Source organism: Chiloscyllium punctatum, chromosome 39, assembly GCF_047496795.1.
Source record: "Chiloscyllium punctatum isolate Juve2018m chromosome 39, sChiPun1.3, whole genome shotgun sequence".
Lineage (NCBI taxonomy): Eukaryota > Metazoa > Chordata > Chondrichthyes > Orectolobiformes > Hemiscylliidae > Chiloscyllium > Chiloscyllium punctatum.
Window position 1 is genome coordinate 41,997,177 of NC_092777.1, and position 21,989 is coordinate 42,019,165.

Here is a 21,989-nt window from a genome sequence, read left to right on the forward strand (position 1 = left end):
TTCAAATACACAATGTCAAGTTAATTACTACATGACTACCCCACCTAAATTTAAAAAAGCACTATCAGAATGAAAACGCAACTTCAAAGCTTAAAAAAGTGCTGTAAGAAAATCTCAACAGCCCTCTAAAAAGTTTATTTCTTGGATTTATCCCTCCCATCACCCCATAAATATTGATTGAAAATCGAATAATTAAAAGAAAAGTAATAAATGCACACTGTTGTAAATATCTATGTTGATATCTAATTAAAAATCCAGAGATTGCCTGCCAAGGTTAAATTATGCCAAATTTGGCAAGATGAATGTTGGGAGGAGGGACAGTTGACAAGACCATCAGAGAATCAAAGAACTGTTTCCATGCCATGGGACAAGTGAATTCTGTTTAAAATTGGAGAAGGAAAATCATTTTATGCAAATGTGAATCCAGAATAAGGCAGTATGTGCAGATTGTGCTGTAAGTAGCTATGTGGTTCATTTGATTACTTCCATCCTTCCCACTTAATTTTATGTCGACAATCAACAAAGAATAACCTTAGTGCGGGGCACAAGTGCTACAGCATTTCTTTTTATCATTATCTCTTGGTTTCACAAATATTCTTAAAATCCGTATGCATTTAATAATGGACCTATTCTTCACTGTACTTTGAAGTGAGATGTATTGAAATAATTTCAGATACTCCTATATTAATGCTTTTAGTTACCATGGAAACACTGCAATTTTGATGGGTTATAAATCAGCACAATTACTAACATATTAATGGCTATATTTGTGTAGTGTCTTAAGATATCACAGCACCAAATTCAGTGTGCCCAATCATGTGCAATTTTACATTATTTATTCATTTTTATTCAGAGTAAAGAGACAATAGCTTACAAAAACATGGCACAGAATTAATTTTACATGAGCAACTTAGTCATGGGATTTTCTTCACTTAAAAATAGGTCTTTAAATCTATTTTATAATGGTGTTTAAAGAATCAGAGTAATACAACATGGAAATAGACCTTTTGTCCAATTTGTCAGCACTGACCAGACATTCCAATCTGACATAGGCCCATTTGCCAGCATTTGGCCCATATCCCACTGAATCTTTACTATTCATATACTTATTACAACATTTAGATGTTGTAATTGTACCAGCCTCCACCATTTCCTCTGGCAGCTCGTTTCATACACACATCACCCTCTGCATGAAAAAGTTACCCCTCAGGTCCTCTTTAAACATTTCCCCTCTCACCTTAAACTTATGCCTGCTAGTTTTGGACTCCCCCACCCTAGGGAAAAGACCTTGGCTATTCACCCGATCCATGCCCCTTATGGTTTTATAGATTCCTATAAGGCCACCCCTAAGCCTCCAATGCTCGAGAGGAAAAAAAACGGTCTATTCAAAGTCTCCCTAGAACTCAAACCCGCCAGTCCCGGCAACATTCTGGTAAATCTTTTCTGTACCCTCTCAAGTTTAACAACATCCTACCTATAGAAGGCCGACCAGAATTGTATGCAGTATTCCAAAGTGGCATCATCAATGTCCTGTACAACCACAATGACATCCCGACTCCTGTACTCAATGTTCTGATCAATGAGGGCAAGCATGCCAAACACCTTTTTCACCATCCTGTCTACCTGCGACTCCACTTTCAACAAACTATGCACCTGCACCCCTAGGTGTCTTCGTTTGGCTACCATGTCCCAGGTCCCATTTGTTTCTCTTTTATTTTGTCTCCTCGGAAGAGGGCGGCATAGTGGCTCAGTGGTTAGCACTGCAGCCTCATTGCGCCAGGGACCCGGGTTCAATTCCAACCTCGGGCGACATTCTGTGTGGAGTATGCACATTCTCCCAGCGTCTGTGTGGGTTTCCTCCCACAATCCAAAGACATGCAGGTTAGGTGAACTGGCCATGCTAAATAGCCCATAGTGTTCAGGGACCTTTGGTCAGGTGCATTAGTCAGGGGTAAATATAGGATAATAAAGGTAGGAGAACAGGTCTGCGTGTGTTACTCTTTGGAGGGTCGGTGTGGACTTATTGGGCAGAAGGGCCTGTTTCTACACTGTAGGGATTCTACGCTACTATTAACTGTACAAGTCCTGCCCTGATTTGCCTTACCAAAATGTAGCACCTCACATAAGCCATGTCTTACAGCTGTGAACTTTGTAAAGAGCCATTATTTGTTAAGTCATACAAAAATCTTTTCAATAACTGTATCTTTTAAATATTTTTTCAAAAGCTCAGTGATATGGAAGATAAAATGCATCACCAGATGATACTCTTGGAATGTTAAACTCATTTGGGAGACAGAGGATTCTTTTCAGAATCATAGAATTTCTACAGTGTAGAAGCATTTGACCCAACTCGAGTCCACACTGGCCCTCCAAAGCATATCCCACCCAGATCCACCCTGTAACCTGACATTTCCATGGCTAAACCACCCAGAGTGCACAGCCCTGGACACTATGGCATTTAGTATAGCACCCAGAGGACACCCATGCAGATATGGGGAGAATGTGCAAACTCCACACAGACAGTTGCCCGAGGGTGGAATCGTCCCCAGGCCCCTGGCACCATGAATCGGCAGTGTTAACCACTGAGCCATCCCCTTTATATATTTCTGCAAACATATTCTTATTGCAAAGCAGATGGGAGGTTAATAGATGAGCATCAAAGGTAAATTTTCTTTTAAGCAGTCTCAATGTGTGGTTCTGGTTGTGGGAAACATTATTGACTTAACCAGATCTATTCAAATTTGAAGCATAAGCTTAGACTTCTTATATCACAAAATGATTTTGAAAGAACAACATTTGGCTTTCCTGCAGTCATATTCAGATTCTGTTGTCATTCTGCAAAACATCATGCAAACATATGCCATGATACGGACACTGAATTGCAGGTGAATCACTTTGTTAAAAAAAATATAATTGTAATGTTTTTTAAAAACTTTGTTAATTTCTTACAGTGCAAATCACAATTTCTTTTGCTATTCCAATGTTAGAACACCAGAGATCAAGTCAAAATTATTAAGGAAATTTCTGCAACAAGGGCTAGTCAACCTTCAAGAAAGATCCAACTATTAGATATTGTTCTTTAATGGTACATTCCAGTTACATGGTGTAAATACATATTAAGATACTTAAATGTAACATCTGCATAATGAAATACTTCCATTGACTGAAATGCCACAAAGCATTTTAATAATTTGTATGTGTTTAAAGGCCACAACTGTCGCTTGCTCTGCTGAACGATTACCACCTTATTGGATTTCCCATGTTTACTCAATTTACAATCATCTAAAAGGGATAAAATTTTCTGCCAATGTGACATATAAAATGTATATACAAGATATTATTGTATTTAGCTGTCAAAAGTTGCTCCACAAAGAAGTTACCTGCTTCTTTTTTTCCACTTTCAAACATTGGATCTCATTGCTGAGGACTTTTGAACGTGATCTGCTCTCTCTCAAGGTGGTCTGACAGTCTGAGTTATGACTTACTGCTTGTTCTGTTGGTATACAAACATGCCACTGAGGTACATTCATATGAAGCACAAACTGCAGTCCATGATTTAGGAGAATAGTGTTCTAGCTCGATATGCACAAATAAAGATCAAGAAGCTCAACATAAAGTAGAAATACAATCATTTGTTGAACACAGCACAAAATTTTCAATGAGGTATAAAACAGACTGGAATGGATCTTCTATCTGTTATAAACCCCGCCTGAAATCCTTTCTGTGCTCATGCTCAGTCATGTCCATGAATAAGTGTGCACTTACAGAAGTACTACCTCCCTTTCAATATATACAGTGGAAAACCAATCAGGAAAGGAATTTAATAGTCAGCCAGTTATTACCACTTTACCTGTCAACCTCAGAATAAGGTCAAGCACGGGGTATCAAGTTCCAATAACTGGGGCCAATGACTCTAGGGGGCATGCAAAATTTATCTTGGTGTAGGGCAGGTCAAGAAGCACCTCTGAGTTGCATGATTTCTGTCCCCACTTTGGATTACCCTGGAAGGGTAGGTATCTTAAACATATGAGCGACACACAGTGCCAGCTGTTTCAGGATAATTGCAATGTAGTAGCAAAACAAATGGTGTTCATCATCAGCAGGAGGATGCTGGGAAGCCAAAAAATACATCTCGTGTGTCAAACAAATGAGTAATTAGGAATTATCCAATTTAGGATCGTCAATTGGGTTCGCAATATGTACAAGTAGTAAATATATTACTATATTGGGATCTATTCTTTGCAGACAGAAGAACATGTGTACACATTGTATCAGTGCCAATTCACCAAACTGTGGCAGTTTATCATTGCACTTGTTTAAGGTCTAATCAAAGCCTGGAAGTTAACAGTCAACCATCATTGACTGATGGATTCTCCATGGCACTATGTCTACCCATCTGAACTTCTCCTTTCACAGTAAAAATGCTGACTTCTCAGTTTATAGCTAATCTTGCAAATTGTCTTGATGAGTCCAAGAGTAAAAAAACTCCAATAAAATGTGATTTGAGCAGTGCTCAAGTTCTGTACTGCCAAACTGCTGTTATCAGTTTTCTCAACCTAGTTTGGATTCCAAAAACAAAATGGAAAAAGGATACTTGATCAACTGCTACAAAAAGCAGGGGGGTGGAAGAAAAAAAAATTGAACAGCCAGTGTAAATGGTCTCGCGGTTGAGGTTAAAGCATAGCACAAGTACAGTGTATTCTGATGAAAGGTCATTAGCCTGAAATGTCAATTGTGTATCTCTACAGAAACTGCCTGACTTGCTAAGTATTTACAGCACTTTATTTTTAAATTGTAGATATCCAGCATCCACAGTATTTTGTTTTTATGTTGATTTCTCATGAGTGATACTTTCCTTTCTACTCCTTGCCAGCCAATTCAAGTGGATTTTAAAAGATTTCACAGGAGCTGTTTGAAAAAGAGCAGAGAGTTTTCCTCCTGATCTGGCCAATATTACTTTTTCTTACCTTTCAAACCAGATTAACTTGTTAGTTAGCTCAGTGCTGTTGATATCATTGATTGCTGCACTTAAGTTTTAAACAGAATTCTTGAATTTGGTTATGTATTGCTCCCCATATCCTTTCACATCACTTCTTCGGCCTTTATTCAGAAAGGATTGACTGGAATGGTTTCAGGAATGAGAGACTTTAGTTATGTGGATATTTTGGAGAAACTATATTTATTCACCCGAAAGGAGAGAAGGTTGATAGATTATTTGATAGATGTGTTCAAATTATGAAACATCTGGACATGTTAGACAGAGAGAAACTGTAACAAAAAAAATTGCTGAAGAAACTCAACATCTGTGCAGAGAAAAGTTAATGTTTTGCATTCTATGACTCTTCATTAGAGATAAATGATACCCTTTGCTGGTAGTACCAAAGAACAGAAAAAAAAAAGGAAAATGATTGGCAAATGAACCAAAAGTGACACGATGAAAATCATATTTTTAATCTCAAAGTACATCTAATTAAAATGTGTTGCCTGAAAGATTGATGGAAGCAGATTTAATTGTGGCCTTCAAAGAGAATTAAGTAAGTACTTGAAAGAAAATAAAAATGCAGAACTACTGCTAAAGAGTAGTGGAGTGACATTAGGTAGAATTCTCAGACTTGCATTGACACAATGGACATAGCAACTCTATTCTATGAAGGTTATGATTCTCTTTTTTAAAAAAAAGGAAAATACGGTTTCTGAAGTGCAGAACACTTCAGTTGATATACAAACTTGATAAAATTTTAAGGAACAAATTGAAAAAGACAAAAGTCAAATTAGTGAGTGAGGGAGAACTTAATCAAATATCTAAAACCGAAATTTAACAATTTGATTAAATGAGAGCAATGGTTACACGGTTATTCTCTACAGATACTGTTAATCAACCTATTCAAAATGTTTTGACACACCTCTGGAGCCGGTGGAACTTGAACACGACCAAAGTGCCACAAGAAACCCATAGCATCTCTATATGCTTGGCAGCCAGGATATGACAGGACACAAACTAATAGCTTACCTGAATAGACAATCATCATTTTATTTCATTCAAGGATATGTCACTGCTCTGGACCCACTTGCTTTGAAATAAAATCTAATTTTACTTACCTATAGCTTTCAGCAAATCACTGGGAATGTTATTTCCAGCCAGTTCTAGACGCACTAGGGTTTTGTTTTGTTGTAATGCACAGAGTAATGCTCGACCGCCTAAGAGGCCAACATTATTCCAGCGAAGATCTGGAAAATGAAAAGAAAAATTCCAGAGACTACAACGTGCAGTGAGAGAATGGCATCACGGGGAAGCATGTTTTGAGAAGATTTGTAGCTCAGGTTGAAGTTCAGGATGTAACTTTCCTCACTGAGTTGGAAGGTTCGTTTTCAGATGTTTGATCACCATACGTAATATCATCAGTGAGACTCCGGATGAAGCTTCGTCAGAGGCTCACTGATGATGTTACCTCGTATGGTGACGAAATGTCTGAAAATGAACCTTCCAGCTCAACGAACAAACCTACATCCATCACAGGAAACATTATCTGCAGTTTTTCAAGTTGTCAAATTAATTCATTAATGCCCTTGTCCCTATACTAATGAATTATTCAAGGTTTAATTTTAGAAGCTGTATGACACTCTGACTCTATCATTACATAAAATGTTTCCCAACATTACATTTTGTTTTGAAAATGTGGTTTATGACTTACAAAGGTAATTAGAAAATAAAAGTTACTGCAATGTTTTTAAAGCATGAAAAAGTGAGACTTGATAACTGTGAATTAAACAGCTATATAAAAACTTAGGAGACTTACAACTCACAATTGCAACATAACTAAAATGTTGACAAAAACGTTACTTTTGATGAGAAGTATTTCTACTGTTTTTTTGACTAGATTAATTCTGCAAAGTATCTCACATACCTAGTTCTTGCAGTGCATCGTTGTGTTTTAAGGCCAATGCCAGCTCCCCTACACCCTGGTGGTTAATCTGGTTATTGCGTAGGTCGAGAGATTTAAGACATTTGTTGGCTCTTAATCCCTCACAGAATACACAAAATCCTTCTTCCCACATTCCAAGAGCATTCCATTCCAATATCAAACTGGAAGAAAATGGCCACACTACATTAAGAAAGTCTTAAATTGTGGGGACTGGACTTTACAATGCTTTACATCTATCACAAAGAAAACATACCTAATTATTTAGCCTGCACCAATTCAAAAGGGGATACCTTAAAGAAAGCAATCATAGCTTAGCAGATAATGCACTTAAATTCATCTATCCATTCAAGACCACAAATTTGAATATATCAGACAAAACTTTGTTCGCCAATTGCTCCTTCCAAGAAAAGCTGCAATATTGGCGGCAATGCACCTTTGGAGCTGCCTATCTTCAGATAAGACTTTAAACTAAGCCTCTATCTGCCTGCTTAAGAAGATGGAAAAGATCCCATGGTTCATTTTTTTGAAGATGACCAGGGAAATTCTCTCTGGTTCCTGTTGACATTAATCACTCAATTAACACCATAAACAAATACAGATTATCAGGTCATTGTCACATTGTGATTTGTGGGAATTTGCTGAGCACAAATTTTCTACTGCATTTCCACATTATAATATTGACCACAAATCAACAATGCTTCTTAAATGAAAACAAAATGCTGGAGAAATTCAGCAGGTAAGGCAACATCTATGCAGACAGAAGAAGAATTAATGTTTTTATTCTGAAGACTCTTCGTAGGCTTATCTGGCTATAAAATGCTTCAAAGTTATCTGGCTAGTGTGAAAAGCATTACATTATTGCAAAGTTTGACTTGCATTCTTTAGATTTTGAGGTTAATTATTAGATTATAGCTGTTATTGAGCAAAGTTAATTAAAAAAATTGTTGGAATGAAGTTACCTTATCAGTTGATTTCTTAAGCATGATAATTTGGATAAATTATTTTCAAACATAACATACTTTTCACATAGTACTAAAGATATTTTATATTTAAAATATTCCTCTGTCTCAATTACTCCAATGATGCCAATTTCAACAAAATGATCTCCGAAATGCCCACCTTCATCCTCAACCGAGAATTCCCCACCATTGTTGTTGATAGGACCCTCAGGCGTGCCTGATACTCTCCTGCACTTTGGCCCTCACCTCTTGTCTTCTCTCCCAAAACAGCAATAGATCCCCTTCGTAATCACCTACTATCATACCAATACCCATATCGAGAGGATCATTAGCTGCCATTTCCACCAACTCCAAGGGGATGCCACCATCAGACACATATCTCTGTACTGGGTTTGCTGCAATGCTCCAGCAAAGCTCAGTGCAAGCTGGAAGAACAGCTCATTTTCCACTTGGAAAGCTTGCAGCCTTCTGGACTCAATGTTGAGTTCATAATGTTAGGGCCTGAGCATCTTCTCTCATATCCTTACACAACCCCCACACACTAGGTCTTGTTACCACAAACAACCAGTCATGAATGGTCCCAGACTGATCATTATGCATTTCTTTCTGTTCAACCATTTTCTTCCCTCTTTAGTCTCCATCTCAACCTATTGTTTACTTCTACCCCCTGCTCACACCCTATCTTTACCATATATGCCAATCTTTTCCCAGCTTCAATCAGTTCTGAAGAAGGATCATTGGATACAAAACATTGACTCGGCTTTCTCTGCACATATGCAACCAGACCTGGTGAGTTATTCCAGTTATTTCTGTATTTGTTTCTGATTTCCAGCACTTGCAATTCTTTGGATTCTAAAAATAATTATATCTAATATTGCTACAAGTACTTAAGTTTTCAAGGAATAAGGAAAAAGGAATTTATTTAAATTTTTTTTGGAAATATCTGAAGTGGTTTCTTTTATAGGAGATATTGAAAGTTCATTGGAGGACATGGAGATTTTATTTTGAAAGGTTTACTAGAAATCACAATAACTAGTGATAACTGCTTGTTTTGTGATAGACCCTACTGAAGTTGCTTTGAACAGTGACTGGCTTGCAGAAGTTCTGGTTTTGTCTGGCTCAGTTGGAGGGAAACCTGAATAAGACCAAGCTGACCTGGAAGAAAGCTCGTAATGAATAAGCTGCCCAGCTGAGCTCACCTTTTTCTAAAAAATACCCTCAGTATCAATTCAGGGTGAAATCTATTTCTTCTTTTGAACGAGTGATTGAAAGAACTTCTCTAGATTGTATTCCCTCAACAAGTTGCGTCTACAAGACTTCACAGACAAAGTGCATGATACTGTATTGACCGCACGTGCCAGAACAATACATTCCAGAACATCTTATTTTATCAACTTGCTTTCAAGAATACCCTAGAGCCTGAAGCACTCTTTTGCAGAATACCTATCTCTGCAGAGAAACCAGTTTTCTCCTCCTTTTTATTCTGAAGAGGGAATATGTGTATTTGCATATTTTGGGGGATATTTTAAGGGTAAGCATTTAGAATTCTATATTACTGACTATCAATAAAGAACAAAGAATAGTACAATACTGCATCTTTGTTGATCTGAGTTGTATTGTTACAAAGTAAACAATTGGATTTACAATGAGCCTGTATGATAGATACTTTTTTAAAAATATAAACTGACATAAGTAAGGTACTTAATTGGAAAACAAAATTATCTTATGTTGTAACCCACAGAATAGTGGGACTGGAGTTAGTGAACTCTTCCAGCCTGAGTCAAAACATATTTGACAAGCAACATAGCTTACATACATATTCATTGTCCACAACTGTTAATATCACCTGATTCACCTGTGCCCTATATTTTCTGAACATACAGCAATATACTAACAGTTGATGCACAAAAAACTTCTAAATGAAGAGCCGAAGTTGCATTGACAAGTTACTGTTACAATATAATTAATGTGTGTTTATCAAATAACAGACAGTATTTCAATAATAGAAATGAAGGTCAGCATGTATTTGTAGGAGAGAATGTGCAGTCGAAGCCATAGGATACAATTTAAACCAAAACTAACCTAGTATGTAAATAATTAAAATAATTAAGGAAGGTGATGGCCTAGTGGTATTACTACTAAAATATTAATCCAGAGGTAATGTTCTGAGACCTGGATTCGAATCCTGCCTTGCAGACAATAGAACTGGAATTCAGTAAAACTCTAGAATGGAGTCTAATGATGACCATGATGTGTTAATTATGGGAAAAACCCATTTGGCTCACTAATGCCCTTTAGGGGAAGGAAATTGCCATCCTTACCTGGTCTGGTCAACATGTGACTCCAGACCCACAGTAATGTGGTTGAATCTTAAATGCCCTCTGGATAATTAGGGATGGGAATAAATGCTGGCCTTGTCAGCAATGCCCACATCCCTCAAATGAACAGAAAAAAAAATCACAATTTGGAGATGCCAGTGTTGGACTGGGGTGTACAAAGTTAAAAATTACACAACACCAGGTTATAGTCCAACAGGTTTAATTGGAAGCACACTAGCTTTCGGAGTGACGCTCCTTCATCACGTGATAATGGAGGGTGCAATCCTAACACACAGAATTTACAGCAAAAAATTACAATGTGATGTAACTGAAATTATACATTGAAAAACTGATTGTCTGTTAAGTCTTTCATCTGTTAGAATACAGTTTCACTTCTTTCATGTGTAAATCACAAAACCTTTTTTTTTAAAAAAGTTGCATTCTCGGGTTAGCTGTTAACAATGGTGATAGCTAGACAATATGTTGTGAGGGGGTGCATGTGAGAGTGTGGGAGTGTGTGTGTCTGTAAGGGTGTGTGTGGGTATCTGTGAAATCAGGTGGAAACATGGTTTTTAGAAACAAGCGACTTATCTATGCTTCTAGTAATATAACAATACACATTTTATTCTCTAATACAATGAAGTCACTATGTAGGTTGGTGAGGATTAGATTTTACTCAATGAAAGGAGAAGGCTGATTCATATACTTGTTATCTTGCATGTAAGGAACTAAAATTACAGCATCACTGGATCTAATAACTTTTATCATACTTTTATTGGGGGAGGAAAAGGGCTCCATCAAAATTGGTTTCAGTCTGCCAAAATCTGATTTGCACTCTCTTTCACACAAGCACATCAAATTTGAAAGCCATCTACTTGGCTACTTATCTAAAGGAGCTATTCTTACTTTTTGAGAGATTTATTGTGCCTCAATAATTTCCCCAGTGCTTCAGCTCCAGCCGTGCGTAGATTATTACCCTTGGACATAAAAGTACACAGTTAAATTCTTAACTGAATATTTAACAAGATTACAATGACATAGGTCAAAATATAATTGCCATAGTACACAGACATAGCGTTAAATAACTTAAAGTTAAGAGTGGTTTCTCAAAACTTCAACCATGGAATATCCAATTTCTGTCGCTTAGAATAATATGTCAAAACTTGTTTCCAGAACTGTGTTGTTAAACTTATTTTAAAGTTACCTTCATGGATGAGAGTAAAGCACGAGCTACAGTACTTTGCAAATTTAAAAAAAGTGACAATCTAAGAATGTTGTATGAAATTAGCTTGAGATCAATAAGCAAATCCTTTTGATTGCTTCACTTACTCAAATTTCCAAACAGTAAAGTATAATACATTATATATAAACATTTGTACATTTTGATTCAGTAGAAATTGTTTTTCATTGTCATGATGAAAATTTAAGTTTAACAAATATGGCACAGCAAATGCTACTGATCTATAACATGGAAAATTGCATGATGAAAAAGTAATGAGAAAAATTGAAAGGAGGTACCCATGTCACAAAAAAGAAATCTACAGTAGATTTGAATAGATTTATCCTATAAAATGAGACAAATATGCAAGTAGGCAAAAAGTCGAGTGATATTGAAGTTTTCACCAAAGACTGACTAAACAGAACAGCTATGTTAATCCTCCCCATTTAGTTCCATTTAGTGATACATCTCAAACTTATATCTTGTTAAATGCTATTTTTGTGAACGTGATATAAATAGCATATAAAAAGGATAAGCTGATAGGATATTGAAATAAGTTTGCTGATGATCTCCACAGGACAGTATCAATTTTGGGATTTTTTGAAAAATACTCTTAATCCTCTACCCTAATATGTGCTATTACATTTCACTTTCTACTATCTCTTCTCATCTCCAAAATTCACACTAATAATACTTCACCTTCATGTCTAAAGTTTGGACTGTGGGGTTTGCACAGAGTCCGTACAACAGCAGTTTTGCACCTACAAGAAAACAAAAAGCATTTAACATTTTGCACAAAAGATACTCAATACTGTTATTAAAGTCTACAAAAGGGCAAATGTGCAACAAATCTTTTAGATTATTAAAAGGTATTTTTTATTCTTGCCAATTTAATACATAATAAATTTATATATTTATGTAATTGTGATTAAGTAAAATAATAAATTCCTTTTGACTCCTTGCCTTTTATCAGCCATGCACCTTCTCAAACCAAATGGGCAGGCAGGCAAGTTACTGAAAGCCCAAAGCTATTGGCTGTGTATTGTATGGATTCCTTAGGCCCTATAATATTTTTGTTTTCCATTCAGTATGAAGTACCTATTTTCATTGGGCACTGCACCATAGCATTACAGGGAGAATGTTTAATCCAAAACAGAAAAATAATATATTTTAATACACTAAACCACCCAGCAGAAAATCCAAAAAATGTATCAAATCAGGATTGCCAAATGGAGAAAAGCTAAGTTTCAAACAGCGCATTAATCAAGCAAAATTGGTTCCAACACTTTACAAATGCTCTAGATATGGGATTGTTTTGGGCTAAGTTTTAAGTGCTTTATTTTTCAAATGTTATTATGTTAATAACCAACATTCTACTGACGCAACATGTGAAAGTTAATGATTTGAAGTGTTTTAAATGCACTCAATTTTATGGAATGACAATGTACATAATCCATGATCCAATACAACAAGATATTTGGGAATTAATCTCAAAGAGGGCAAGGGTCGTGGTCCTGCCCATAATCTCCAAAAATGAATATAACTAGTATGGTAGCAGGCCTGTTTCCTAAGCTTGTTGAACAATGTGGCTCTCTCATTAGTAAAGCTGGAGTGTATGATCAGGAATGGACTGTTCAGCTCGACAAGCCTGTTCTCTCAAATCAATTAAATCAGAAGAGATCTGTATCTAAACTCATTTAAAGTGGACTTCAAAAGCTATTTATGATTGAGTTTTGAGAAGATTTGTAGCTCAGGTTGAGGTTCTGGATGTAGGTTTGCTCACTGAGCTGGAAGGTTCATTTCCAGACGTTTCATCACCCTACTAGTGGTCTCCAGGTGAAGCACTGTTGATAATTCCTGCTTTCTATTTATATGTTTGGGTTTCTTTGGGGTGGTGATGTCTTATCCTGTGGTGACATCATTTCCTGCTCTTTTCTCAGGGGGTGGTAGATGGGGCCTAACTCGATGTGTTTGTTGATAGAGTTCCAGTTGGAATGCCATGCTTCTAAGAATTCTCATGTTTGGCTTGTCCTAGAATGGATGTGCTGTCCCAGTCAAAGTGGTGTCCTTCCTTATCTGTATGTAAGGATATTAGTGAGAGAGGGTTATGTCGTTTTGTGGTTTGTTGATGTTCATGTATTCTGTTGGCTAGTTTTCTGCCTATTTGTCCAATGTATCTTGCACGGTATTTTGTAAATGACATTAGTTTTACTTATGGTCTGTATAGGGTCTTTCAAGTTCATTAGCAGCTGTTTTAGTGTGTTTGTGGGCTACCGTGATGTCAAGGGGTCTGAGTAGTCTGGCAGTCATTTCCGAGATGTCTTTGACGTAGGAGAGAGTGGCTAGGGTTTCTGGATGTGTTTTGTCTGCTTGTTCGGGTATGTTGCTGAGAAATTGGTGGACTGTGCTCACTGGATACCCGTTCCTCTGTGCTGCAGTGTGTGGTGGCTTGTTGGAATAATGTTCTGATGCAACTTCATTTGTGGATCACCCCAACATCCACAAACGAAGCTGTGGAAATGACTGCCAGACTACTCAGACCCTTTGGTATCATGGTAGCCCATAAACACACCAACACACTAAAACAGCAGCTAATGAACTTGAAAAGACCCTATACAGACAACAAGCAAAACTAATGTTATTTACAAAATACCATGCAAGGACTGTAACAAACACTACAGTGGACAAACAGGTAGACAACTAGCCACCAGAATACATGAACATCAACTAACCACAAAACAACATGATCCTCTCTCATTAATATCCTTACATACAGATGAGGAAGGACACCACTTCGACTGGGGCAACACATCCATTCTAGGATAAGCCAAACAGAGACACATATGAAAATTCCTAGAAGCATGGCATTCCAATCAAAACCGTATCAACAAACACATTAAGTTAGACCCCATCTACCACCCCCTGAGAAAAAGGAAACGACATCGCCAACCCAAAGAAACCTAAACATATCAATAGAAAGCAGGAGTTATCAAAAGTGCTTGGCCCGGAAGCCCACTGAAGATGTTATCTAGTAGGGTGACAAAACGTCTGGAAATGAACTTTCCAGCTCAGCGAGTAAACCTAATCCAGAACTATTTCTGATACTAGTCTCCCAACTTTTGGCATATTTATTTGTCCAATCATCAATTCTCTCATCAGTTTGAAGCATGGTGATAAGAAATGGCTAATAACAAGAATTACCTTTATTTAGTTGGTAGCATTCTCACCTCAGAAATAGATAGTTGTGGATTCAAATTCTACTCCGGGATCTGAGCTCAAGTTCAGCTGACAGTTCAGTGAAATACAGGGAGTGCTCTAAAGTTAATCACGTAATTCTTAAATTCAGATATTAAACAAAAGGTTGGTTGAGATGGCTGATAATTTTCATAATTCCACATCTAAATGAAACTATGAAGGATTGCAAACTCTTTTTGGAAAGATTGTCCTAGTGTCCTGGCCAGTACTTTTCTTTCATTGAATATTATGCAAAACAAAAGAGTCTGACATTTCATTATTGATTGGAGAATTTTGTTGCATTTGTCTACATTGCAGGACCCTCTATTAAACAGAATTGTGCAAACTACTGGAATGTCACTCTCAAATCAGAACTGTTTTATAATTGCAAGTCTTCATTTTATACTTCTTAAAAGCCGCTACTGTTAATTAATAAAAGAGAAATAATAACCACTTGTGGCTAAATTAGATGAAAAATCACATAAGACCACACGACTAACTGAAATATTCTGTATTAATAAATAATACCTTGACCTTAGTCTGAGGAAGAGTAGACTATATTCAATCGTGTGATATTTTTGTATGAATTTCCAGATTAGAACATTCCCTTAATTTTGTCACAAGTGTTTATCTCCTTGATGCAATTATCAATAGATGATTACTATACCTTCTTCACTTAGCATGCAGTCACAGAGGAGTATCTCTGTGAACACTATGTCATTCGCTAAAACTTTTCCCAGGACAGCACATGTGTCAACAGATAGAGACTGTGTGGAGACATCCAGCCTTTTCCTTAAGTTCCCATCACAATCATCATGTAATTGATTCAGAATACATTCCAGTGGCTCAATACTAGCTTCTTTACAAAGGCAAAGGTAAGTTCTCTTGAAATCATCCATAATTGAAATATCTGTCACATTTGAACTTGCTCCAGTCTTTCAACATAACATTAGTCTGTGAAAAACAGCAAAACAGCAAACGTTATCAGCAGGGTATTTTGACATCACTATATTGCCCGCTACTGCAAACCCTATACCATCCCTTGAGGAAGGATAGCAATAAATTAACTTCACACATTAGAAACAAGAAGCAAAAATGCATTTGCCTCAGCAACATTTAGATGCACAATGCATTTTTAAAAACAATAGAACACAAAGATCCAATGCAAGATTGCACTGATTACCTAACTTTAGGTGCACATTTAGGGTGTGAAATCTGTCCCAGATCGTGCACATCTACAATCTGTAGAGTTTAAGAGGAGGTGGTAATATAGTGGCAATGTCACTGGCCCAAATGACTGTCTGGAGACACAATATTCAAATTTCATCACAGAGCTTGGAAGCTTGCAAACTTCATTACAGGGATTAATTCCAATGATGATTATTGCATTGTCTTTATTTAGCAATCACAAAGGATTGTCTCTATGAATAATACATTACTAACACTTTTCCCAGGACAGCATACATCAACTGGGATAGACTATGTGGAGACATTCAGCCTTTTCCTCAAATTCCCATCACAACCAGCATGCAATTGATCTAGAATATATTCCTGTAATTTAATTCAATGTTTTTTTGATGAAGGCAAAAGTCAGTCTCTGGAAATCACCCACAATTGATAAATGGGACATTTTAACTTGCCCCAGTTAATGTAACTTTTTTTTCCTGTAAAAAAGGATGATAAACAAGATTGTCCTGTGAGAAGAAATTGCAGAGACTGGCCTCGTACTCTTTACAGAAGAATGAATGGTGATCACAACATTCTTAAAGGATTAGACAGGCAGATGCAGAAAGGATGTTTCTCCTGGCTAGATATCTACAACCAAGGGACAGATTCTCAGAACAAGGGGCAAGATATTTCAGATGAAGAGGAGGAGGAATTTCTTCACTCATATGAATCTTTAGAATTCTTTATCACGGGGAGGTTGAAGTTCAGTTATAGGCTCACGGAATAAAGGGAGAACTAGCCATTTGGATACAGAACTGGCTCAAAAGGTGGTGGTGGAAGGTTGTTTTTCTCACCGGAGGCCTGTGACCAGTGGAATGCCACAAGGATCGGTGCTGGGTCCTCTACTTTTTGACATTTACATAAATTATTTGGATGCGAGCATAAAAGGTACAGTTAGTAAGTTTGCAGATGACACCAAAATTGGACGTGTAGTGGACAGCAAAGAAGGTTACCTCAGATTACAACAGGATCTTGATAAGATGTGGTAATGGGCTGAGAAGTGGCAGATGGAGTTTAATTCAGATAAATGCGAGGTGCTGCATTTTGGAAAAGCAAATCTTAGTAGGACTTATACACTTATTAGTAAGGTCTAGAGAGTATTGCTGAACAAAGAGACCTTGGAGTGCAGGTTCATAGCTTCTTGAAAGTGAAGTTGCAGGTAGATAGGATAGTGAAGAGGGTGTTTGGTATGCTTTCTTTTATTAGTCAGAGTATTGAGTACAGGAGTGGGGAGGTCATGTTACAGCTGTACAGGACATTTGTAAGGCCACTGTTGGAATATCGTGCAATTTTGGTCTCCTTCCTATCAGAAGGAGGTTGTGAAACTTGAAAGGGTTCAGAAAAGATTTACAAGGATGTTGCCAGGGTTGGAGGATTTGAGCTATGGGGAGAGACAGAACAGACTGGGGCTATTTTCTCTGGAGCGGAGGCCGAGAGGTGACCTTATAGAGGTTTACAAAATGATGAGGAGAATGGATAGGATAAATAGACAAAGTCTTTTCCCTGGGGTCAGGGAGTCCAGAACTAGAAGGCATAGGTTTAGCATGAGAGGGGAAAGATATAAGAGATCTATGGGGCAACTTTTTCACGCAGAGGATGGTACGTGTATGGAATAAGCTGCCAGAGGAAGTGGTGGAGGCTGGTACAATTGCAACATTTAAAAGGCATTTGGATGGATATATGAATAGGAAGGATTTAGGGGGATATGGGCCGGGTGCTGGCAGGTGGGACTAGATTGGGTTGGGATATCTGGTTGGCATGGACGGTTGGACCGTAGGGTCTGTTTCTGTGCTGTACATCTCTATGACTCTATGAGATGTACAGCATGGAAACAGACCCTTTTGTCCAACTCATCCATGCCAACCAGATATCCTAAATTAATCCAGTCCTGGATGTAGGTTTGATCGCTGAGCTGGAATGTTCATTTTCAGATGTTTCATCACCATACTAGGTAACATCTTCAGTGAGCTTCCTGACGAAGCAATGCTGGCGTTTCCTGCTTTCTATTTATGTGCTTGGATTTCCTTGGGTTGGTGATGTATTTTCCTGTGGTGATGTCCTTTCCTATTCTATATCTCAGGAGGTGGTAAATGGGATCCAAGTCAACATGTTTGTTGATAGAGTTCCTATTGGAATGCCATGCTTTTAGGAATTCTCAAGCATGTCTCTGTTTGGCTTGCCCTAGGATGGATGTGTTGTCCCAGTTGAAGTGGTGTTCTTCCTTATCTATATGTAAGGATACTTATGAGAAAGGGTCATGTTGTTTTGTGGCTAGTTGATGTTCATTTATCCTAGTGGCTAGTTGTCTGCCTGTTTGTCCAATGTAGTGTTTGATACAGTTCTTGCGTGATATTTTGTAAATGACATTAATTTTGCTTGTTGTCTGTGTAGGGTCTTTCAAGTTCATTAGCTGCTGTTTTAGTGTGTTGGTGTGTTTGTGGGCTACCATGATGCCAAGGGATCAGAGTAGTCTGGCAGTCATTTCCGAGATGTCTTTGATGTAGGGGAGAAGGGTTACAGAAGGCTAGGGTTTCTGGACATGTTTTGTCGGCTTTATCAAGTTTGTTGCTGAGAAACCGGCGGACTGTGTTCATTGGGTACCCAAACTTTTTGAATGCACTCTATTTTCCTCTGCTCTGCGTAGTTCCTCTGTGCTGCAGTGTTGTGGTGGCTCATTGAAATAATGTTCTGATGCAGCATCGTTTGTGGATGTTGGGATGATTGTTTCCGCAGTTCAATATTTGGTCCGTATGTGTTGTTTTCCAGTAGACACTGGTTTGAAGTTCCCTTTTCGCTCTACTGTGACATCGAGGAATGTCAGTTTGTTATTTTCCTCCTGTAACAAACATTACATTGGACAAACAGGCAGAAAACTAGCCACCAGGATACGTGAACATCAACGAGCCACAAAACGACATGACCCTCTCTCACTAATATTCTTACATAAAGATAAGGAAGGACATTACTTTGACTGGGACAACACATCCATCCCAGGACAAGCCAAACAGAGACATGCAATTCCTAGAATTGACTTGGATCCCATTTACCACACCCTGAGAAAAAGAACAGGTAATGATGTCACCACAGGAAATTACATCAACAACCCAAGGAAACCCAAACACTTAAATAGAAAGCAGGAAACACCAGCAGTGCTTCATCTGAAGGTTCACTGAAGATGTTATCTAGTATGGCGACGAAGCGTCTGAAAACGTCCAGCTCAGTGAGCAAACCTGCATCCTGAACCTCAACCTGAGCTACAAATCTTCTCAAAACCCGCTAATCCAGTCCCATTTACCAGCATTTGGCCCATATCCTAAGCCCTTCCTATTAATACACCCATCCAGATGCCTTTTAAATGGCTGTAATCTTACCAGCCTCCACCACTTTCTCTGGCAGATCATTCCATAAATGCACCACCCTCTGCGTGAAAAGATTGTGCCTTAAGTCCCTCTTAAATTATTCCCTTCTCGCCTTAAACCTATGTCCTCTAATGTAGATTCCCCTATCCTGGGGAAACAACCTTGATTATTCAGTTTATCTATGATTTTATAAACTTCTCTAAGGTCACCCCTCAGCCTCTGATGGTCCAAGGAAAATAGCCCCATTGAGCATGTTCAATATAGAAATTGATAAGATTTCTAGATACTAATGATCTTGGAGGATATGAAGATATACAGAAAAGGAATGCTGAGGTGGATGATCAGCCAAGACTTAAGGGTGGTAATACTACAGTTAAAATATGCTATCAGATACATGTGCTGTAGATCAAATTCAGCAGGTTAATATGTAAATTCTGTTGTATAAGAAATAAAAAACGAAAATATACTACACACTCTAATTTAATGGGCAACCCATCACATTACTCTAAAAATTGGTAGGTACAAATTTATTTGAACAATATTTTGCACTGAATTGGTCATTAGATCATTAATTGCATATATTTCAATCCACCTTTTAGATAACTAGTTAGAGTGGGATTAGTAAGAAAGTTTAAATTATTTTGCACCATTATTAGGAATATAAATGGGGCGGCATGGTGACTCAGCGAGTAGCATTGGTGGCTCACAGCGCCAGGGATACAGGTTCAATTCACCCCTCAGGAGGCTGACTATGTGGAGTTTGCACATTGTCCTCATGTCGGCATAGGTACTTCAATTTCCTCCCACAGTGCATGTTAGGTGGATTGGTCATGCTAAATTGTACATAGTGTCCAGGGTTAGCCAAGGTAAATTCATGATTACAGTGAGTGGGTTTGTGTGGGATGCTCTTTGGAAGGTTGGTGCAGACTCAATGGGATGAATAGCCTGCTTCTGCATTGTTGTTGTTGTGATGCCATATCTTACTGGACCATTGAGAGAAGCAACTGGTGGCAATTTAACCTCAGGGCCACCAGACCTCAGGTGAGGGAAGAGGGTGAGAAGGAGAGTCCTTCATAGTAATAATCAAACCGGTGATCGGAACTGAACTCACACTGTTGGCATTACACGGCTCGGTAAACCAACAATCCAGCTAACTGAGTTAAACCAATTCCCTCTGCACTGTAGGGATGCTACAACAAATAAAAAATGTTTGTTACCTATCCCAATGCCAGTGTCGCAAAACTCTACTTGTTAACCTTCATACATCTAACTGATTATTATAAAGGTGGAAACCAAAGGGTGGCATGGTGACGCAGTGGTTAGCACTGCTACCTCACAGTGCTAGGGACCCGGGTTTGATTCCTGCTTTGGGCGACTATGTGGAGTTTGTACTTTCTCCCTTTGTCTGCGTGGGTTTCCTCCAAAAATAAGCAGGTCAGGTGAATTGGTAATGCTAAATTGACCAGAGTGTTAGGTGCATTAGTCAGGGGTAAGTATGGGGAATGGGTCTGGGTGGGTTACTCTTTGAGGGGTCAGTGAGGATTTATTGGGCCGAAGAGCCTGTTTCCATACTGTAGGGAATCTAAATCATTCCACACTACAAAACAGATGAGATATCTGATTGGATTCTGGGGTTACCTTCTGTGTATTTCTCATACATTGCTATATAGACTCATATTACGAAGTAAACGACACAGGACAGAACGGGTTAAAATTTTAAGAGTTGAATTACGATGTATTAAACGGCGGCCTTACCAGCGCCAAAAAAAGAAAGAATTTTTAAATCAAGTAACATCTTGTGGGAAAAAAGGAGAAAATGCGTACGGGGGAGAAAATAAAACGAAAGAAAGCAAAATACCGTGAGTGTCGGAAATCTGAAATGACATCACAGTTTTAAGAAGTCAGACATAGTAGAGGGAGAAACTTTTATGTCGACAAACTTCCACCAGAACAAAGCAACGGAGACCTTCGAAACGCTCTCGGGGTATTTGACAGGCGAAAGTAAGGACTGCAAATGCTGGAGATCAGAGTGGTGCTGGAAAAGCACAGCAGGTCAGGCAGCACCCGAGGGACAGGAAAATTGACATTTCGGGCAAAAATTCTTCATTAGGAATGGAGCCCTGATGAAGGGCTTTTCCAGCACCACTCTAATCTAGACTCTATTTGACAGAAAGTCGATATGTCAAGAGTAGCAGAATCGCACTCAACAAATGACAGTAACCACACAACCTGATAGAGTGAAGCACTCTCTCACTGGCCAAACTGCCCGGAAGTACAATAACGCCACAACCAAACTCTCCAGTGACGTGAACAGGTAAACCCGGCAGAAACCCGTCGCACTGGACTCATTTCTTTATTTTTCGTTTACCTTTAAACAATCGGTTCTGAACTTCCGGAAGGCAAAAAGCAAAAAATGAAGTTTGGAGGAAGCGGTTCTCGGACGGTCAGACTCAGGATTGCATCGCACCGGCTGAAGAGGTCACTCTCAATTCCGGCCATCGGTCTCCCCCGTTACCTGACAACAACACCGCGAGCTGTTGTTTCACTGGCCGGGGGTGGTGCTAACTAAACCAACCAGCCGCCTCTGGCTGACACGGGTAAAATGACTGTTTGTGATCAGGATAAAGTCCATGTGTTTATGCTAACTTTCACCGCGGCCACTCACACTCTTCAACCGCCGCCACCCTGTATCCATGCAGCAGCGCATTGTGGGAGACATGGAACCAACCAATCCAGACCACGTGGGGGGG

General features: G+C 38.5%; 1 protein-coding gene across 3 annotated transcripts in view; it reads right to left on the reverse strand.

Annotated features, from left to right (window-relative positions):
- lrrc45 (leucine rich repeat containing 45) overlaps positions 1 to 21,930 on the reverse strand; it is a 90,825-nt gene extending 68,895 nt beyond the window's left edge. For 2 of the 3 annotated variants that reach the window (XR_011954829.1, XM_072558535.1), the window contains exons 1-7: positions 21,608 to 21,930; positions 15,321 to 15,607; positions 12,119 to 12,180; positions 11,107 to 11,177; positions 6,906 to 7,084; positions 6,100 to 6,228; positions 3,381 to 3,493 (exon numbers count right to left, since the gene is read on the reverse strand). Coding sequence is in view for 2 of the 3 variants with exons in the window: in XM_072558535.1 (XP_072414636.1) it covers positions 3,381 to 3,493; positions 6,100 to 6,228; positions 6,906 to 7,084; positions 11,107 to 11,177; positions 12,119 to 12,180; positions 15,321 to 15,552 (786 nt within the window). In the remaining variant the exon portion in view is untranslated. Of the gene's footprint in view, positions 1 to 3,380; positions 3,494 to 6,099; positions 6,229 to 6,905; positions 7,104 to 11,106; positions 11,181 to 12,118; positions 12,181 to 15,320; positions 15,608 to 21,607 lie in introns of those variants that run through there. The other variant, XM_072558537.1, reaches the window with a different exon arrangement.
- Positions 21,931 to 21,989: the final 59 nt, after the last annotated feature.